Source organism: Euleptes europaea, chromosome 12 (assembly GCF_029931775.1).
Source record: "Euleptes europaea isolate rEulEur1 chromosome 12, rEulEur1.hap1, whole genome shotgun sequence".
Lineage (NCBI taxonomy): Eukaryota > Metazoa > Chordata > Lepidosauria > Squamata > Sphaerodactylidae > Euleptes > Euleptes europaea.
This window is the reverse complement of record NC_079323.1, coordinates 9694767-9715951: the sequence shown is the minus strand read 5'-3', so window position 1 is coordinate 9715951 and position 21185 is coordinate 9694767. Positions and strand designations below refer to the sequence as shown.

Here is a 21185-nt window from a genome sequence, read left to right as displayed (position 1 = left end):
TCTCCAATTAAAGAATATTTTGAGCATGACTTGATCAGGAAAGGGCAGCACAGATGTCGAACAAATAAACAAACAAACATGCACTGAGAAAGATGCTTCTTTGCTTGAAGCCCCGGAGAGATTGTTTGGAGCTGTGGACTCTGATCTGGAGAACCAGGTTTGATTCCCCACTCCTCCCCATGAGCGGTGGAGGCTAATCTGATGAACTGGATTTGTTTCCCCACTCCTACACACAAAGCCAGCTGGGTGACCTTGGGCAAGTCACAGCTCTCTCAGCCCCACCTACCTCACAGGGTATCTGTTGTGGGGAGGGGAAGGGACAGTGATTGTAAGCCGGTTTGATTCTTCCTTAAGGGGTAGAGAAAGTTGGCATATAAAAACCAACTCCTCTTCTTCTGCCAGTCCAAGTAAACAGCATGGACCTCGACAGTCTTAACTGGCTGACTAACTAGAAGGCAACTTCTTCTGTGTTCTTGGGACCCTGTTGTGATTATCCTGAGAACCGCCATCTTACTGTCCTTCCATTAATGGTGGTGCTTCCCTCAGGCACAAAGAGCCTTCTGCGAGGGCAAGAGGCTCCTCAAGCATTAGTGGAACAGATCTGCAAGAACCAACCTGTTGTTTTGGGAACCAGTAACACTTTGAAAGCTGTCAGTGTTACTGGACATGCATCTATGCAGAATCTCTTGAGAGCCAGCATGGTGTAGCGGTTGAGAGTGACGGACTATAATCTGGAGAAACAGGTTCAATTCCCCACTCCTCCACATGAAGCCTGCTGGGTGACCTTGGGCTAATCATGGTTCTCTCCGAACTCTCTCAGCCCCACCTACCTCAGAAGGTGCCTGTTGGGGGGGAGAAAGTGATTGTAATCCGCTGTGAGACTCCCTATGGTAGAGGAGGTAAAGGTAAAGGTCCCCTGTGCAAGCACCGGGTCATTCCTGACCCATGGGGTGACGTCACATCCCAACGTTTCCAAGGCAGACTTTGTTTACGGGGTGGTTGGCCATTGCCTTCCCCAGTCATCTTCCCCTTACCCCCAGCAAGCCGGGTACTCATTTTACCGACCTCGGAAGGATGGAAGGCTGAGTCAACCTTGAGCCGGCTACCTGAACTGACTTCCGTCGGGATCGAACTCAGGTCATGAGCAGAGCTTTATGACTGCAGTACTGCAGCTTACCACTCTGCGCCACGGGGGGTAGAGGAAAGCGGGGTATAAAAACCAACTCTTCTTCTTTTGTTTAATCCTGTCTGACAAGCCTGGCACAAGTTGGTGAATTCTATGCGCCTAACCCACCTGCCTTCATGGGATTCCCCAGTTCAATGTTCGCTACCTAGCAAAAATCTGGTACATGTTAGTCCAACTCTAATTGGTGCATAAACCTGGTGATATTAGCTTGTTGTCGAGGGATACTTTTTGTGGTTTGGTCAGAGCTGCTCCAGCTTAGGGGTAAGCCTAGAAGCCAGGGAGTGAGAGCAATTTTGGACTTCATAAAACAGCCTGAAGAACTTCCAGGACCTGAAAGTCATGTAAAGGTAAAGGTGGTCCCCGGTGCAAGCACCAGGCCTACTGACCCATGCGGTGACATCACATTACGACGTTGACTAGGGAGACTATGTTCACGGAGTGGTGTGCCACTGCCTTCCTCAGTCATCTATACTTTACCTCCAGCAAGCTGGGTGCTCGTTTTACTAATCTCAGAAGGAGGGAATGCTGATTTCAACCTTGAGCTGGCTACCTGAAACTGACTTTCATCTGCATTAAATAAGCTCTACTTAATATTTACACCCTACTGAGAAGAAAGTCAAGGAATCCCGTATTTTCTTTCTTTTACACTATCTCGATCTTCTGCAATAACCTTTTGTAAGAGTACACCCACATTTGATGTCAGAGTCTGCCTACACGGCTACTTTCTTGAAGAAGACTTTAGGGGAAGATTTACAAAGGGAACCCAGAATCTTGGCCAGAGCAGACAAGATAGTTCTTCCCCATAATCTGCCTTTAATGGGATGGTGGTGGTACTTCTAGGGAGAAAAATACAGAGCATTCCAAAGGATGCACTTGTCTTTCAGCCAACGAGTACAAGAATCCAACAAACAAAATAAAAAGATCTTTGGGGGAAGTCAGAAATGAAATCATCGTGAACCGACATGATATATATGAGAACATGACTGATCTCCCCACCCACCACCCACCCTCCACCTTTACAACAACACTGAAAAGTTCAAATACTTTAAAGATGAGACAAGCAACTCCTACATCTCCAGTACATGAGCATTCATCTAAAAATTCCCAGGACCTTTATAAAAAGTGCTTCGGTGGTCAAAGGCTTTCTACCACTCTCATATACCCTGAGTGGGGGAGTTTCAAAGGCAAGCAATATTGATGGGACGCTCCCAAGCTCATTTTCAGTGAAATGTAGGCATCCATCATTTTCACCATCATTTCATCCATCATTTTCACAACACCATTTGGAAAGCTTAAAATGGATTGTATGATTCATTCAAAGCCAAGATTTTGATTCTATACTTATACTTTAGTATCTGGTTCGCTTTTGGCCAGAACCCCAATGTCATTTTGCCACTTCCAGAGCAATGCAATTACAGCGTAACTTCAGAGGGAATGGCAAGTTGCAGCGCACTGAAGACCAAGCATAACTCGCCAAACCATTACGAGCAGGCCCGTGGGCTTTGTGCATGAGGGGAAGGGACTTCCCAATTCTGTACTAATTTATTGAAATGTGCATATATTCATATTTCTTCACTGTTCAGGCAACCAGAAGAATCTGGTAAGAAGTTGGCTTGCCGACTTGACCCATTTAAATATGTACAACTGACACTAGGGGCAACCCTTATATTAATCCTTTTATTAAAAACTGCAAGCAAATATGTCACATGGCTGACATGGGCCAAATCAGGTATAATTTCATTATTTTATTTATTTATTTAAAATATGTATTAGCCACCTTTCTTCCCTACGGAGCTCAAGGTGTCTTACAACATAGATAAAACACATACAAAATAAGATACATTAAAAACATAAAACCAAAATTTAAAATCACAACCTAGGACTGCTAGTAGATTTAACCAAATTCAGTCCTAAATAAAACCTACGGTAGATTAACACAGCTATAAAACAATGATGAGGTTCTAAACCAGGGGTGTCAAACTCATTTGTTACGAGGGCCAGATATAACCTAAATGTCTCTTGGCCAGGCTACGCCTCGCCAGCCCAGATCGGCTGCCTCGGCTAACTCGCGGGCCGGATAAGAGCTCTCAAGGGGCTGGATCCGGCCCCTGGGCCATATGTTTGACACCCCGTTCTAAACCTTGCAGAGACTTACAATTATAATACATCCCCCCCCCTCCAGTCTCCGGCAGGATATGCAATTAACTAGGGAAGGGACCTGAGGATCCCCTAGAATTATATCTCATCTCCAGACTAAAAAGATCAGTTCCCCTGGAGAAAATTCTGCTCTTGCAACTTCGAAAAATACACAGGAGGCACAATATAAAGTTGGACAGATGAGGGGGCAAATTATTTTACCCAGAATGCTGACTTACGAGCGTTAAAAAAAATCCAGTCTGACCCAAAAATGACTTGTACAAAAGCCCTGGAAAACAGAAAATCTTTTATGAAAATAGCTGGTAAAGTTTAAATATACCATACTGCCACAAACATTAATTTGCAATAACACTTAGCCCACATACTATTTGTGTTTAAGTTGTCAAAGCCACAAAAGCCATAAAAATCTTGTGGTGTTTAGCTTACAGCACTATACTGTTGGAACACTTAATAGGTAGCATACCATAATCAATAACAATGGCATGCTGTACAAACAATCTCTGTTTTAAAAAAGTGTTTCTTCGTGCACCTGGAAACAAAGATGTGCTTATATATGCCTACCAATTTTATACGGGCAATTAGTAACATCTCACGGGTAATTTTGCTTAACATGATTGCACAAACATATAAGGAAAAATCAAAAAAGCTGCACCGTTGTGATTCCAGAAGAAGAGAACTGATCCTAAACACATTTACAAACGCTTCTCAACTTTTGCATTTTTTATTTATGTTTTTAAAGACAAGTCAGGACCGCTTTTAGGAGAGACACATGAAGCTTGTGCTACTATCCCCCCTGCCCCGAAATGAAAGCTGTGAAGCTAAATCATGTTTAGAAGTAGCCCCCAAGTACCTTTTTATAACTAAACTGCACAGCGTTAAAGTCCGGGTTTTATAATGGCCCCAGTGACACAGTCTGCTCCGTGGTCACAGCCGCCGGCTATGTTAACAGCCGCCGAGTAAACGCTAATTCCGCCTAGAGGACACTTGGGGGGCGGGACACACACACAAAAATGGTCCCTTTCAAAGCCACTCTAGATCTTTATTTTGATTAGTTGCAATTAAGAGTTCTTTGCTGACAATTTGTGGCAATTAATTAAGCAGTGAAAAGCAGTGAAGGATAGGCTGATTAGGGCGAACAATACAACAACAGAGAGTCTCTAGAGCGATCTAATTGCCATTCTTCAAGCTCTGTTTAAATTAACACATTTTCCTGATACCCAACGCAGCTTGACTGGCGAGGGCCAGTAATGAGTAGCAGTCTTAAAAGAAATGTGTGAGGCAGTGAGCTGCAAAAGTTCAGAAAATCAATCTTCGTCTCTTGGCTCTAGGTGATACAAGACCTTTACCCTGTTTTTGATGCGACATACTAGCATGGCAACCTTTCCACTGGAATAAGATTGTTGAGGATAGCAGTTCTTGCATGGTTTAAGGAGGCGGCACTCACTCCTATGTATGTAGGAACTGCCTTATACCGAATCAGACCATTGGTCCATCAAGGCAGGTATTGTCTGCGCCAACTGGCAATGGCTCTCCAGAATATCATAGGGGAGGGGTTGTGGCTCCGTGGTGGAGAATTTGCTCGGCATGCAGAAGGTCCCAGGTTGAATCCCCGGCATCTCCAGTTAAAGGGACTAGGCAATTAGGTGATGTGAAAGACCTCTGCCTGAGACCCTGGAGAGCCGCTGCCAGTCTGAGTAGACAATACTGACTTTGATGGACCAAGGGTCTGATTCAGTATAAGGCAGCTTCATGTGTTCATGTGATCTCAAGCAGATGGACCAAGGGTCTGATTCAGTATAAGGCAGCTTCATGTGTTCATGTGATCTCAAGCAGAGGTCTTTCACATCATCTACTGCCAGATCCCTTAACTGGAGATGCTGGTGACTGAACCTAGGATGCTCTGCATGCCTTGCAGATGCTCTACCACTAAGCCACAGCTCCCTCCCCTAAACAGAGGCTGCAGAGAAGGCGAGTTGTTGGGAGTGGACAGGCCCTTCATTTTCCTGCCCACAACTCAGGCTGGCTTACAGTTTATCCATCCTCCAGCAGCGGCTGTTTTAAGGTGGGAACCACCTGCCAACCACAAGCCCTACCAGGAGATGATGACGTTGCTCATTCTCCTGGTGCATGGGGCGGGTGCCATGTCGGGGAACAGCCACAGGTAGCATTGTCAAAGAGCCACATCTGGCTCCCAAACCACTGAATGAGTATCACTGGTTTAAGGGCAAATTTTCATGTGGGGAAGGACGGAAAATAACAGAGAGGGAGCAAATCTTCCTCAAACCTTCTGCAGCACCATAACAATACCAGCACTCCAGGAAAGACACCTGTCTGCTCTACACCCTCCTCTGTACTTGTCATATCACCGTACAAGAGAAAAAAATAACAGACCAAGAGGGAGCTTTGACTCTCAAAAGCTTATCTGGTTGGTCTCGAAGGATCTACTGGACTCAAATCCAGCTGTTCTACTTCAGACCAACACGGCTACCTATCTTTATGGAAGATTGACTGCATGGCATGGGTTCCACCATTCGCAGTCACTGCAGAACAAAACTGGGATTCCTGTGCCCCCATCCAACAGTACATCAATATTCCTAAATGCCACTTGGGGGTCACTCTTGCAATGAGGGCCAAACCTGTCTGCCACATTCAACCACAGGCCTGGTCCTTCCTCTCAGGATTCTGCTATCTGTGTGCCATGCAATGCTTCTCTGTATAGATGTGCTACATCCAGCAGTGTGTGTTTGTGGGGGGGTTCTAAATATAAAAGCCCCCATTCCTCCTACATCCTGCCAACATGAATAATGTAAACATAACAATTCTACCTTCCTTAAGAAACAAGCCCCACGGAGCAAATTTCTCAGCAAACAGAATTGTGTTGCGAGAAAGGTAGTTACATTTCCTGCTTACGGAAAAGAGTACAAGACGCCATGGCTGGTTTCAAGATGGTTATTTTGTTCTCTGTAAAGAAAAAGGTAAATCTCTGCTTTGTCTCACAGAGATTTTATTACGTTAGTTACCCCTCTTACGGTGCCAGCAAAATAGAAGAAAACCAAAGGGCAGGGATTTTGCTGACTTGCTTTTAATATTTCCCATATTCTTGTAAGGGCCCAGCAGTGTACCAAGAACAATACTCTGATCTAGAACCCAGAGACGTCAACACTTGTGCTCAGAGCTGATTGATGGACAATTCATTCCTCAATTCAGCCTCCAACAGGGATGTTGTGCGAGCAAATCTCTATGGGGAGCTTAAAATAGGGTGTACACTGGCAAGAGATAAAGTGATTATTGGTTGACAGCTGCAAGATATGTGTAGAAGGCCAGAAACATGTTTATGATTTAAAAGCAAAATAATTACCGTATGCTTCCCCCCCCCCCAGATATATTTTCCAAAATGAGAGAATCTTTTTTGTGATATGAAGACATTTGGTGGTGATACAATATTTTTTTTATTTCTGCAAAGGCCCAGCCTTAACGCATATGAATGCTGCAACTTCACAGAAAATCCACTAATTTGTTATTGGGCAGAAAATTCAGCTTCTGAGTGGGTTGGCTGGTAACTCCCCCCCTTTTTTTTTTGGCTACAGCAGAATATAGATTGAGCAATACTCTAAGTAATGTTGAACCAGGTAAAACACTTGATTCTTCCAGACTTCCATATAAAAGCCAGTCTTCCAGAAGCCACCAGATCCTGGTAACTTTCAGGTTGTTGAGAAAGTTTTCAACCTATGCCTCCAAAAGAGAGATTCACATCATGGTTGGGTATATAAAGAGGCCTGGTGAGCAGTTGAAAGAAGAGGACTTCCAAACAACACATGACTGGCAGTCAAGGGCAAACTGTAAAATATACGTGCAAGATGAGACTCTGCCTTTAGTGAGTACTAAGTATGTGCTCCTTGGGGAGGGGCTGTGGCTCAGTGGTAGAGCATCTGCTTAACATGCAGAAGATCCCAGGTTCAATCCCCGGCTTCCCCCGTTAAAGGGACTAGGCAAGTAGGTGATGTGAAAGACCTCTGCCTGAGACCCTGGAGAGCCACTGCCGGTCTGAGTAGACAGTAGTGACGCTGATGGACCAAGGGTCTGATTCAGTATAAGGCAGCTTCATGTGTTCATGTGTCCAAACGTTAGGTGAGACAGGTCAACTTTCTGGCTGATGAGAGCCAGCGTGGTGTAGTGGTTAAGAGCGGTGGTTTGGAACGGTGGAGTCTGATCTGGAGAACCGGGTTTGATTCCCCATTCCTCCACATGAGTGGCAGAGGCTAAACTTGATTTGTTTCTCCACTCCTACACGTGAAGCCAGCTGGGTGACCTTGGGCAAGTCACACTCTCTCAGCCTCACCCACCTCACAGGGTGTCTGTTGTGTGGAGGGGAAGGGAAGGCGATTGTAAGCCGGTTTGATTCTGCCTTAAGTGGTAAAGAAAGTTGGCATATAAAAACCAACTCTTCTTATTATTATTTCCATGCAATGCTTGTGACAATAAACTAGTTTGATCTTAAGTAGTTTATTGTTGCCGTGGGATACCCATAGCTCTTGACAATGGACTTCAGTTTGGACCTGACTGGGTAATAAGATCTCTAAATTACTAGAGACCCTGCTTGTTAAGTGGCAAATTAAGGCTACCGTCCTGGAGCCTGGTCAAACATCCTTAAATTTCCACTTGTCCAGGAACTAGGGTTGCCAGCCTCCAGGTGGGTATCTCCAGGTGGATATCTCCTGCTATTACAACTGATCTCCAGGCACCAGAGATTAGTTCCCCTGGAGAAAATGGCCACTTTAGAAGGTGGACTCTATTGCATTATACCCCACAGAAGTCCCTACCCTTCCCAAACCCCATCCTCTTCAAGGTCCACCTCCAAAATCTCCAGGTATTTCCCAACCTGGAGCTGGCAACCCTGCCAGAAACTCAATTTAATGCAGCATTACATTCCAGGAAACAAAAGATCTCCAACTGAATACAGTTTCAGATGGGTAGCTGTGTTGGTCTGCAGTAGAAGAGCAAAATTTGACGAAGGGAGCTTTGACTTTCAAAAGTTTATACCCTGGGCATCTTGTTCATTTTTAAGTTGCTACTGGACTTGAATCTTATTTTCCAACTTAAAATGGACGATGAGATGCTGTAGGATCACATAGGAAGTACTAGGTGGAAGATGAAGGCCAGAGGGAGTCAGTGCATATTCCAAGAGTTGAGATACCACAAAACGTTTTAGAAGAAGAGGGAGAAAAGAAGAAAAGCTGGTTTTTGTATGCCGACTTTCTCTACCACTTAAGGGAGAATCAAACCAGCTTACAATCGCCTTCCCTTCCCCACAACAGACACCTTGGGAGGTAGGTGAGGCTGAGAGATCTCTAAGAGAAATGTGACTGGCCCAAGGTCACTCAGCTGGCTTCATGTGTAGGAGTGGGGAAATAAATGCAGTTCACCAGATTAGCCTCCGCCGCTCATGTGGAGGAGTGGGGAATCAAACCCAGTTCTCCAGATTAGCGTCCACAGCTCCCAACCACCACTCTTAACCACAGCACCATGCTGGCTTTTATAGTAAACACAGATAATTCAGTCAGGACCATTCTTGCTACCGTCTAGTGCCTGAGGATCACTGCAGGTCCCACATGCTCCTGGGACCCAGAACCACACATAATCACTGCAAGCTGGTTGATGCTCCAGACACAGCTCCTAGTGTTGTTTGAAGGTCTATCAGCCCATCATGACCTTAGCATCCCTCACTCTAGTTGCTTTCCAGCCTCAGTTGCTCTCCTGCATAAAATACCTACCCCATGCTTTGGCAGTAAATGCCTATGCTGTTAATAAACGACAGCAAACGACCGACCCAGGTATATGCATTCCTAGCAGATAGACAGACTCCAAATCTCTAGCAGTAGTTTACCCGAGAAGATAAGACTCTGCGTTGAAATTGTACTCAAACTTTCACATTGAAATGCTATAAGTCTTCTTTCTAAGGCTTCAAGTAAGACAGAACACTTAGCTGTGGTGGTCTCTGATGCCCCAGAAGGGGAAAACTCAAAGTTATATGCAGGAGAAGATATTACATGCAAAGAAGCCTTCTAAAACCCAGAATAGAAATCACAGGCTTATCCAATGCCATCTTGACATCTTGTTTGCTTAGGAACCAGATGTCTTGAAATAGACTTCAGCTTGATCCTGACCTTGTTAATAAGTAACTGCACTACCCTACAAGTAGCTGTTAAAAAAAATGGTTCTTCCATCCAAAAAATAGGGTGTGTTGTTTTTTTTAATTTAGCCCAGTACTCTAGAGGAAAATATTTTTTAAGTGAGCAACACTGTATCCAACGTGCATAGTGAAGAGAATTATTATATTAATCTCACAAGCTGCTTGAAGTCCTCTATTCTTCCAACCAGAACCTATGGTAGGGAAAGTACACAATTCCTTCCCAACCTATGATCACTGCTTCTGACCAAGAGAAAGGATAAGTGTGATGGACTTCCAACAACAAGCTAGGACTATATACCCCATGAGAGCTAGGACATATAGAACAGTTTATCATGTGAAGCAACCAATCCAAGCAGCAATTATGTTAACATGAAGTCATTCTAACTGTAAAAGTAACTTTGCGGAGACAGGCAGATGTATGCTATGGTTAACATCTAGATTAGATTACTGCAGTGTGCTCCACGCGGGGCTGCCCTCGAAGACTGTCCAGAAGAGCACTGACTGGAGTCATGTGCTATCTACACTGGCTTCCAATTTGCTTCTGGGCTCAATTCAAGGTGCTGGTATTGATCTTTAAAGCCCTGTATACCCAACATACCTTAATTACCACCTTCTCCCATATGAAGCTACCTGTCCACTCCAGTGATCTTTAGAGGCTCTGCTTCAGTTGCCCCTGCCATCAGGGGCTAGATGGGTAGCAACGCAAGAAAGGGCTTTCTCGGTCATGGCATTAGAACTTTGGAACTTCCTCCCCAGGGAGATTTGGCGGTCTCCCTCTTTCAGTTATCCTGCCCATAGGTGAAGACTTGTTTGTTTCATTTGGCATACCCCCAATAACGGTTATTGGCCCTCCTCCCTGGTTCTGGTGCTGTTTATGTGTTTTTATTGAATTGTTTCATAATTTCAGTGTTGTGTTTAATTGTTAGAATATTTTAAGTGTGCTGCCTTGGGGGGCTTGATCAGATTGAAAGACCGTATAAAAATGTTTTAAACAAATAAATAACTGGACCTCTTCTTCTTCATCATCATTATTATTTATTGACCAGTATTGGACCTGTTCTTTCATCTGGCATATCCCCAATAATGGTTATTGGCCTCTCTTTTTCTGGTGCTGTTTATGTGTTTTATTGAATTATTTCATAATTTTAATGTTGTTTTTAATTGTTCTAATACTTTACGTGCACTGCCTTGGGGACCCTGATGGGATGGAAAGGCGGTATAAAAACGTTTTAAACAAATAAATAACCGGACCTGTTATTTCAATGCTGGTTAGAAAACAATGTGGAAACATGCTGCCAAGATTCAGCTCATGCTTAACTTATATATAGTGGGTTTTTTCCCAAGCAACACTTCTTTTTCCTAAGTTTTAGACGTGCCATAAAATGAAATTCAAATTGTCCTTGGCACGGACGCAGAAAGCCGTCCTGACTCTACTTGAGGAATGAAACAATAAAAGCCAACTGGAGCGATAGCATCCAAGCAGGCTCACTCTCAGAAACCCTATCAATCCACCATCTGGAATGTAGTCACGGCAGAAGGAATGTTAAATAGGCTTTAACCATTAGAAACAGGAGCAAAGAGAAGCAAAGCAAGCCCCTCTTCATGGATTACATTTATCTGATGTCACTAAGCCAATATCACTTTCCTCTAAGACTGAACTAACTTTAGGCACAGGCTGCTGTCTTTCAGAAACCTTATTATTCAATATCTACTTCTGTCCATGGAATATATCTATGTGAGCGGCTTCGACTGCAAAGCCGGCTAGAATTGATTATTCCAAACAAATGTGGCATTAATTATGAATCACAAAACACTTTGAATGCTAAGTAAACAAAGCAACATTCCAATAACTGAAAAAGAATACACCGCGCACTGCACCCTGCAAGAGGAAAACAACCACGTGATATTAATGGGGAAATATTACATCACAGAATTCATGCAGCGACTTCATATCCATCTGCTGATTTGTATCACTTACAACATGGGTCCCCCAGGTGGTGCCTGTGGACACCCTGGCGCCCGCCATGTCTTGTTACAAAATGCCAGGTGGCCAGGGCTAGGTGGTTCATGCCCAGCAGGGCTTCTGATTGGCTGTGCAGATTAAAAGGCATCCTGCTTCTGACTTAAATGCTGAAGAGTTACTATGAGAATCACGCATAACCTGGCTCCCTGACATTTTGAGGTTGGCTCTGCCTCTGGCGGGAGCTATTTTGTTGTTGTGCACACAGCCCTGTGTCAGATTTCCAAAGGCGACCACAGGCTCAAAAAGGCTGGGGACCCCTGACTTACCATGTCAACAGTACAGTTATCTTACAAGTGGTACACCTCAACAAGTACATTAGGCTGTAACCATCCCACCATAGGGTAGGGGAAAGGGAACCCAAGTCACCTCATCCCCAGGGGTCCTCTGGATGGACCTTGAAGGGGTGAGAGTAGGAAAGTTTCTGACAGTTTTACAGAACACCCACTACAAATTATTTATATCACCAGCGTGGTGTAGTGGTTAAGAGTGGTGGTTTGGAGTGGTGGACTCTGATCTGGAGCACCGGGTTTGATTCCCCACTCCTCCACATGAAGCCAGCTGGGTGACCTTGGGCTAGTCACACTCTCTCAACCCCACCTACCTCACAGGGTGTCTTTTGTGGGGAGGGGAAGGGAAGATGATTGTAAGCAGGTTTGAGTCTTCCTTAACTGGTAGAGAAAGTTGGCATATAAAAACCAACTCTTCAACATCATCATCATCATCATCATCATCTAGCTAGAACTGTCTCTGTCACTCCAGTTGGCCCATATATCCTTATTCATTTTTGGCATTATGAAGAATAAAAACAAAATAAACCTGAAGCTCTGCTATAAAACCGGAACAGGTCTGCCCACCTTGATTTCCAACAAGTGCCAGCCAGCTGTCAATAGCCCCTGGTGCTTTTCCAGATTCCTTTATTTGGGGATTCAACAAACCTTTTCTTGGGCACATCGGTCAGGTACAGTGCATAACCCCCCCCCAAAGGAAGCCTCTCCAATAGAGATAAATATCAGCTGCTTGTGACACGTTGAACACCTCCCTGATCTACCACAGAGATAAAGATGGACTGGCGCTATGCCAGTCACTTCTTTCTGCCCTTAGAAGATGCAAGCTGATTAATGGCAGGAAAAGATTTGGAAGGCAATCCCTTTCCTAGAAGTATTCCAGCAATCTTGAAACTCTTATAATTTGGGTGCAGGCCTGGAGATACAAAAGGACTGGAGTTGCTTGGCAAAGCCTTCTTGTTATCACTGGTTGCAACATGTTCATGGAGGATAGGGCTATGAATACTAGTCATGATGCATACCTATTCTCTACAGTAGCAGAGGAGCATGTCTATTATAATAGGTGCTGTGGAACACAAGCAGGAGAATGCTGCTGCAGTCGTCTTTTATTCTGTGGGCTTCCTAGAGGCACCTGGTTGGCCACAGTGTTAATAGACTGCTGGACTTGATGGGCCTTAGTCTGATCCAGCAGGGCTTTTCTTATGTTTTTATACAAACATGCCATAATGCTGGGGGGTGGGGAATAAAAAACACACTTCGCAGACCAAGATCAATGCATGTAGAAGGCGAGCAGGCATCAGCACACTGGCTCCTCCCCCCAGTCTACACGCTCAACAGTCAGCTCAGAAGGGCTTATAGGAAGCGTACGCACACGTAGACTTTTTCTCTGCAACCGAAGCTAAGCCTGACTCTGGTGCTGCAATATCTGCTCTGGCTTCCTCTCTCTTCCAAGCCCAGTTATGACCTTAAAAGCCCTTCACAGCCTGGGACCCTTGTGATGATCAGAGCACATCTCCCAACATAGTCCTATGCTGCATCTGCATTTCCTGGACAACCTCCTCCTCTCTGCATATGCCCTTAGAGCAGTTTACTCTGTTGCAACCAGAACATGGGCACTGTCATCGCTGGGGCCTACACTATGGAGCAGCCTGCCAGAACAGGTCATGAGGACACCGTCCCCTTCTTGCTTTCCACAGAACGTGCAAGAGTCTTCTCTTCCAGGAAGCTCTCTGAGGAGGGTCAGGAAATCATCGGAGGAACACTGATGCTGCAATTTTTGTCCCGATAGGTGGTTCTGTTGACTTTATGATGTGGTAATTTATCGTATTACTGTTTTGTTTTCATTGCAACTTGTAATTTATGTAGGTTGCCTTGATTCTTAGGAGAAAGATGGAGGTGTAAACCCTTTCCATAAATAAATGTTTGTAGGCAGGATGTATTATCTGATTTGCCTGCAGAATTATCCTTTAGATTACTCTACAGGCACCAAAGGGTAGAAGAATCATGATGAGGCATAGATGGAGGGTTGGACTGGACCAGTGTGTGTGTGGGGGGGGGGGGGGAATTGGACCCACCATTCAACGCCGTAGGGAGTTCCGTTAAGAGTATCGCTCTTTCTAGCCTTGACTAGAAGCATGAATCCCAGGGGTAAAATCACCTAGCCTAGGAAAGAAAAGCAGGGGAAACTACCTCTGATGGGTCTTTTCTTCTTCTGAAAGCTCTACCCCACCTTTTTGTACAAACCACCGTCTGAAATTTAGTTTTGAGCATAATGAGGATCCAATCTAGTCAAGGACTACAGTCAGTCTTCAATGGTAACACCGTTGTGGGGCTTCTGAGTAATTCTACGAGGCAGAGTAACCCAAAAGACTCTATGTAACCCTGCCTACCTTCAGAGACTCTATATAACCCTGCCTACCTTCAGACTCTATGTAACCCAGCCTACATAATCTTCCCATCAACTTCCATGAAACCTCCCAGCTCAGAGTGGGAGAACAAGAGCATGTTTTGTATTATTTTTGACGCTCTGCAGCAGAGTGCTTTTATCCATCGTTTCACACTCAGCACAACATGGCCAACTGTGTGAACTCTATCCCCTTTGAACATACATTAATCAACCCTAGCGCTGGAATCCATTGGGCATTCCCTATTTTTAGCATATTCCTCAGCACCGCCATCTTGGCAGGCCTAGAAGATAGAGTAACACTTCTTTCCTGCCAGCGTTTGTAAAAGAAACTGAATGATTCCTTACCAACCAACATGACCCAGTCAAGAGCCAGCGCTTAAGCTCCAGAATGAATATACATTGCAACAGGCTAACCTTTAGACAGGAAATGACCCATCCCCTTAAAATTCTTGGGGCGACTAAGGCCTTTTATGCAGGGACTTTTCCCCACGGTCACCCCCGCCGACTGCTTCGGGGCCTCCTTTTGATTATGCACGCCTTTTCCGCCCGTTAGAGCTCTCCTCACTCTCCATGAGTTTTGCCCATGTTTTCCAGATTCTGACTAAAACAGCATCTGGAAAACAAGGGCAAAACGTACATGGAGAGTGAGGCGACCTCTGACAGTCGGGAAAGGCATGCATAATCAAAAAGAAGCCCCGAAGCAGTCGACAGGGATGACTGCAGGGAAACATCCCTGCATAAAAGGCCTAAATCCAAATTATACACAAGTGGAATCCATATGACAGCAACAACAAAAGTTAACATTTAGTTGGTACTCAGATTATTAATTTAATAGCAATATTCAGAAATTTTACAACAGGGCAAGGATCAGCTTGGAGGAACATATTAGAGCAATCTATTGACCTAGCACCCTCAGACTACCAAGGAACCCTATGATGAACACCAGCAGAAGGGATAGAGCCAAGCAATCTGCCTCGACAGCATTGCTACAGGACAGTAAACAAATCAGCAGTCTTAAAAAAAAAATGCCAAGACTCATTCTCTTGTCCACACGTAGAGATAGTGGGCCTACCTGGAAAGGAAAGAGAGAACCATAAATCTATTTCCTTCATTTGGACCCTGCCTTTCTCCACAATGGAGACCCAAAGACGCTTACATCATCCTCCACTCCTCCATTTTATCCTCACAACAGCCCTGTGAGGTAGGTCAGGCTGACAGTAAATAACTGACGCAATGTCACTCAGCAAGCCCAATGTCACTCAAAGAGCCAGCATGGTATAGTGATTAAGAGTGGTGGTTGGGAGTGGTGGACGCTAATCTGTAGAACCAGGTTTGATTCCCCACTCCTCCATATGAGCGGTGGAGGCTAATCTGGTGAACTGGATTTGTTTCCCCACTCCCACACATGAAGCCAGCTGGGTGACCTTGGGCTAGTCACAGCTCTCTTAGAGCTCTCTCAACCTCACAGGGTGTCTGTTGTGGGGAGGGGAAGGTAAGGTGATTGTAAGCCGGTTTGATTCTTCATTAAGTGGTGGAGAAAGTCGGCGTATAAAAACCAATTCTACTTCTTCTATGGCAGAATGGGGATTCAAACGTGGGCCTAGGCCCACACTCTAACCACTACACCACACTGTGGTCTCAAAATGTAAATGTAGCCTCTGTAGTGCTTACAACACTGTACTAGAGAGGCTGCTTGCTCCAGGGAATCTATCATAAAGACTGGGAGAGGCATACAAAGCCATGTTTTCAGCTTCCTTGATGCTGCCCTGCCAGCAGAACAAGGCCTGCGAGCAAACTTGCTACGCCTATTTTTTTCCAAACCATGACAAGAGCCGAGGGATAGAGTGGCAGGAAGCAATTAAATGCCAAAAGGGAGGGATGGGAGGAAAAGGAGCAGGGCGAGCAAACAGGAAACTGGCAATCAACCACCCCGTCAGAAACTGGGGCTTGCTATTTTATCTTTAGGCTTCGCTAGGGATGTTTTAACTGTTATTGTAATCCGCATTGAAGCAAGAGGAAAGGTGGGGTACAAATGTTTAAATAAATAAATAAATCATGGCCAACAATGCATTAGAATCACAGGGAGCTATAGAAGCACTGGCCTCTATCCAAGTAGAAGAAGAAGAGTTGGTTTTTTATATGCCGATTTTCTCTACCTTTTAAGGAGATTAAAACTGTTTTACAATCTCCTTCCCTTCCTCTCCCACAATTGACACCTTGTAGGTTGGGAAGGCTGAGAGAGCTGTGACTAGCCCAAGGTCACCCAGCAGGCTTCATGTGGAGGAGTGGGAAAACCAACCCAGTTCACCAGATTAGAGTCCGCCACTCTCAACCACTACACCATGCTGGCTCTCATCCAATTCAGAACCCCTATCATCTGGATTGATTTCACAACCTTCAGGCACCGTTTGTGTGTGTTAAGTGCCGTCAAGTCGCTTCTGACTCATGGCGACCCTTTGAATCAATGTCCTCCAAAACGTCCTATCCTTAACAGCCTTGCTCAGATCTTGCAGGATCGTGGCTTCCTTGATTGAATCAATCCATCTCATGTTGAGTCTTCCTCTTCTCCCACTGCCTTCAACTTTCCCTAGCATCATCGTCTTTTCCAGTGACCAACATACGATAGCCTCAGTTTATTCGTTTAAGGTTCTAGGGAGAGTTCATTGGTTTCTTTTTAATGATTTCTTCACAGCCTGCCATCCTGAAAACAAACTTCCTCGTATATTTTGAATCATACTCATCCTGTACCTGTCGTCATTGCAAAATTTTATCACAGCTTAAGGTAAGAAAATATAATATCGATGCAGAACAAAAATTCATCTCCCCGGTGCCCTGCAACATGAACGAACCATCCTCCCTGCACCACGTCCATGAAAACAAGTCAGGGCTATATGAACCACATACCTGCTCTTCCTTTCAATAAGAATAGCCACATAAGAAGCCGGTAAAGCAGCTCCAAAACCAGGAGTCCAAAAATAGAATTTTCCAAGTATCCGCCTGAAAAAAAAATTAAATATGCATTCATTCATCTCCATGCCCAAATTGGGGGGGGGGGGGGAGATGCAGTAGGAATCTAAGGATTACCCTCATATATATATATGCACACACACATCAAGAATACGTTATTTGTATGTAAGTATTAAGTTGTAGGGTTACATTCATGTGTATGTATGTGCCAGATATCTATGCTGCATTTGACAATAAAGCAACCCTTTCTCATCTCAGGATTCTTCTTGACAAATACAAAGAACCTCATAAAATCCATCCACTCTCATAACACCCAAGGAAGAACATCAATTCTGTAGCCACTGTGTTTCAAAACATTACTCTCATATAAAGTGCTACATCTATTTTCTACATTTATTTCTAGGGTGACAAGGTAAGATTTTATTATCACAGGAGAACGCAGAGGCTGATGTATCCTGTACCGAAATGTATCTATTAATCCATAATTAAAGTACCAGGGGGTTGACAATGAGGAAATTGAAATTGTTCAAGACTTTCTATTCCTTGGCTCCACCATCAACCAAAAGAGAGACTGCAGCCAAGAAATCAGAAGGAGATTGAGACTGGGAAGGGCAGCCATGAAGGAGTTAGAAAAGATTTTGAAGTGTAAGGATGTGTCACTGGCCACCAAGACTAGATTAATTCATGCCATCGTATTCTCTATTACTATGTATGGGTGTGAAAGCTGGACAGTGAAGAAAGCTGATAGGAAGAAAATAGATTCCTTTGAAATGTGGTGTTGGAGGAGAGTGTTACGGATTCCGTGGACTGCCAAAAAAACAAATCAGTGGGTTATAGATCAAATCAAGCCTGAACTGACCCTAGAAGCTAAAATGACTAAACTGAGGCTGTCGTATTTTGGTCACGTCATGAGACGACAAGAGTCACTGGAAAAGACAGTCATGCTAGGAAAAGTTGAGGGCAGCAGGAAAAGAGGAAGGCCCAACAAGAGATGGATTGACTCAATAAAGGAAGCCACAGCCTTCAGTTTGCAAGATCTGAGCAAGGCTGTCAAAGATAGGACATTTTGGAGGACTTCCATTCATAGGGTCGCCATGAGTTGGAAGCGACTTGACGGCACTTAACACACACAAAGTACCAGGGGAGGGGGTAAAATGCTAAACATCAGAAGCCCTCAGTGACACTCTGGGTTGCTACCTATTTCTGAGTTCGCCTCCACCTCTGTATGCTACTGCAGTTTCCTAGAACCACTACCACTTTCTGGATTATTTGATCCCAAAAGCTAAGCAGAAGGATCCGTGGCACATGAAGATGGGTGCTTCATATGTTCCTACCCCGGAATTGAGATCATAGGGAGAGGCCCTCTTGACTACCCCATCGACCAAATGAGCTCATTTGGTGGGTACACAAGAGAGGGTCTTTTCAGTGGCAGCCCCACAATTATGGGACAACCTCCCCAAGGAGATGTGTCTGGCACCCTCACTTTCAATCTTTAGGAGGCAGCTGAAGACAGTTTTATTTAGGACTGCATTTGATTAAAGCAGTCCTAAATAGGTATTTTAAATGTTGGTTTTATGACTTTTGTGTAATCTATTTTTACGTATTTTATTAATCTTGTAAGCTGCCTTAAACTCCATAAGGAAGAAAAGTGGTTAATAAATAAATGAAACCAAAATAAATAAATAAATAAAATGGCTGCCCCCATAATTAGGGTATTCCTTTCTTCCAGGGACTTGCCTGTTTCCATCTGGTTGGTTTGGTACTCAAGGTTAAGCCTAGAGTGTATGCTATTTCCTATGTTAATTTTTTGCACTGGAACATTTTACATTGTTAGCCGTTTTGACGTCTAAAGACTAGGCTAGTTAGCAACCCAAATACATAGTTACTCTGCATTCACAGAATTTTACTGAAATGTTACGCATGTTTAGAATGACGCATTACAATTCACACTTGTAAACAGACATTTGCCAAGCTGCCTGTGGTATGCGAGATTCACCTTCATAGACCAAGGCTTCACAGAAGTTGGCTTCCCCCTACTTTTAAACTATAAATGAGTAACTGATATACATGGACAGGTAAACTAGTAAAAATATTTGTGGGCTAGGAACCTGTGTGAACTTCTTTACAAGTCTTCTTTATCTCTACCATTCAAAGAGGAGCCAAAATAAACTCCCCGATTTTTCCCTACACTCAGTCAATAGTGGGTTTTACAGAATCTTCCTCAGCTTCACTTTTTGAATCGGACACCAGCTATAAAGATACGTCGCACTTTCTAAACTTCTGACAGCTGAGCCACACTTTCTTCTTGAAGACACACCCTTCACTCTTCCATACTCTAAAAGTAAACCTTTTAAGTAACGCTTTACCCGGGCCCCCAAGGAGATCAACCTGCCTTTCTGCATGAGTTACTGTTCTGAGCGAGAATCCGGGCTGAAAGGAGGCAAACCTAGAGCAGTCATTCATGATGAGATGCAACAGACAGCCTCAGAAGGCAGGTTCTTTTGATGCATTTATGCACTGAGGTTAGCTGAATGATATAAGTAAAACTGACGCAGAGACGAATCAGATTTACATGTCTACCTAAGTGGTCACCCTCTCTAGGTGGGGATGGCTTACTGGGGTTCATGTGAGCTTTTCAGCAATTTATTTTAAGCTTGCATAGCACACGACCTGAGTACACTCTGCTTTCGAATTGCTGTATACAGCCAGAGCTTAGAGAAGGTCTTCTAGCTGATTAAAGAAAGATGGAGAATTATTCCTATCCTCTGCATTTGCTTCCCCCAAGTGACCACTCCTAATTCCAAATGTTAATTGACTGATGGGAAAGGAGATGCAATACAACGGGGGGTGGGGGAAGGCTACTTGAGATGACATTTTCGCCCCACAATGTCCTGGAGGACAAAAACGCCCTCAAAATCTCAAGCACAGTTAAACATGGTATCGTAAGCTGCTTAATCACTCCAACGAAAGAGTTAAAAGACATTTTCCGAGCAGAAGAAATGGTCTGTTTTCACAGTCCCACAGGATGATCTCCGATGGCAAGTAAGCATTTTTAGCTAGTAAATAGGAAACAGAGCTAGTCTGACATCTCCAGAATCTTTTTTTTTTTTAAGTTTAAATGTTATACTGGTAAGTTCATTAAATGAGCCCTGGGGACGGGGTGGGATAGCAATCAAAACATAACAGTAATAAATAATGATGGAAGGGTGACTCTTGCACAGAAATCCATGACTCTCATTCCAAAATTTGTGGTTCCTTTTTTTAAAAATAAAAAAGTTAAAACAGAGAACTTAAATGTATCACTGTTAATGGAGGAACAAGCAAATTTTCACCCCATAAAATCAAGTTAAACCAACCTTAGAATGCAGAAGAACGCAATATACAGACTTCCATTTGCGGTCAGAAAGGACGTTGATTGCAAGATCTCAGGGAGCAGTTTGTGCAAATAATAGTCAAGTTTTCGCTTCCGGAGAATTGCAGCAATCTAAAAGAATTCAAGTTCATTTATTATATTCATATTCACATTTCAACCAATAAGACAGAAACATAGAAACAGAACTGGAAGAGACCTTGGGGTCATCTAGTCCAACCTCCTGAACAATGCAAAAAAATCACAACCACCTCCCCCCCCCACACTCCCCCAGTGACCCCTGCGCTATCCCCAGAGGAAGGTCAAAAAACACTCCAGGACCCTTGGCCAATCTGGCCTGGAGGAAAATTCCTTCCTGGCTCCAAAGCACCAATAAGCATTACCCTGGGCCACAACAGCCAAGCACTGACTCACCGCTTCCTGCCCTTCCTCTCATGAACTGCCTAAGTTCACAGAATCAGCATTGCTGTCAGATGACCATCCAGCCTTTGCTTAAAAACCTCCAAGGAAGGAGAGTCCACCATCTCCCAAGGAAGCCTGTTCCACTGAGGAACTGCTCTAATTGTCAGGAAGTTCTTCCTAATGCTTAGCTGAAAACTCT

The 21185-nt window shown here is 44.1% G+C and overlaps 1 protein-coding gene and 1 non-coding gene across 2 annotated transcripts in view; one reads left to right on the top strand and one right to left on the bottom strand.

The window, feature by feature from the left end:
• Positions 1 to 21185, bottom strand: part of TMEM135 (transmembrane protein 135) — a 200758-nt gene that overhangs the window by 161184 nt on the left and 18389 nt on the right. The window contains exons 2-3 of the mRNA XM_056858328.1: positions 20571 to 20698; positions 17152 to 17244 (exon numbers count right to left, since the gene is read on the bottom strand). Of these exons, the coding sequence (XP_056714306.1) occupies positions 17152 to 17244; positions 20571 to 20698 (221 nt within the window). The remainder of the gene's footprint in view (positions 1 to 17151; positions 17245 to 20570; positions 20699 to 21185) is intronic.
• Positions 7242 to 7318, top strand: TRNAV-AAC (transfer RNA valine (anticodon AAC)). Its single transcript has one exon. It is a non-coding gene; the product is annotated as a tRNA-Val (tRNA).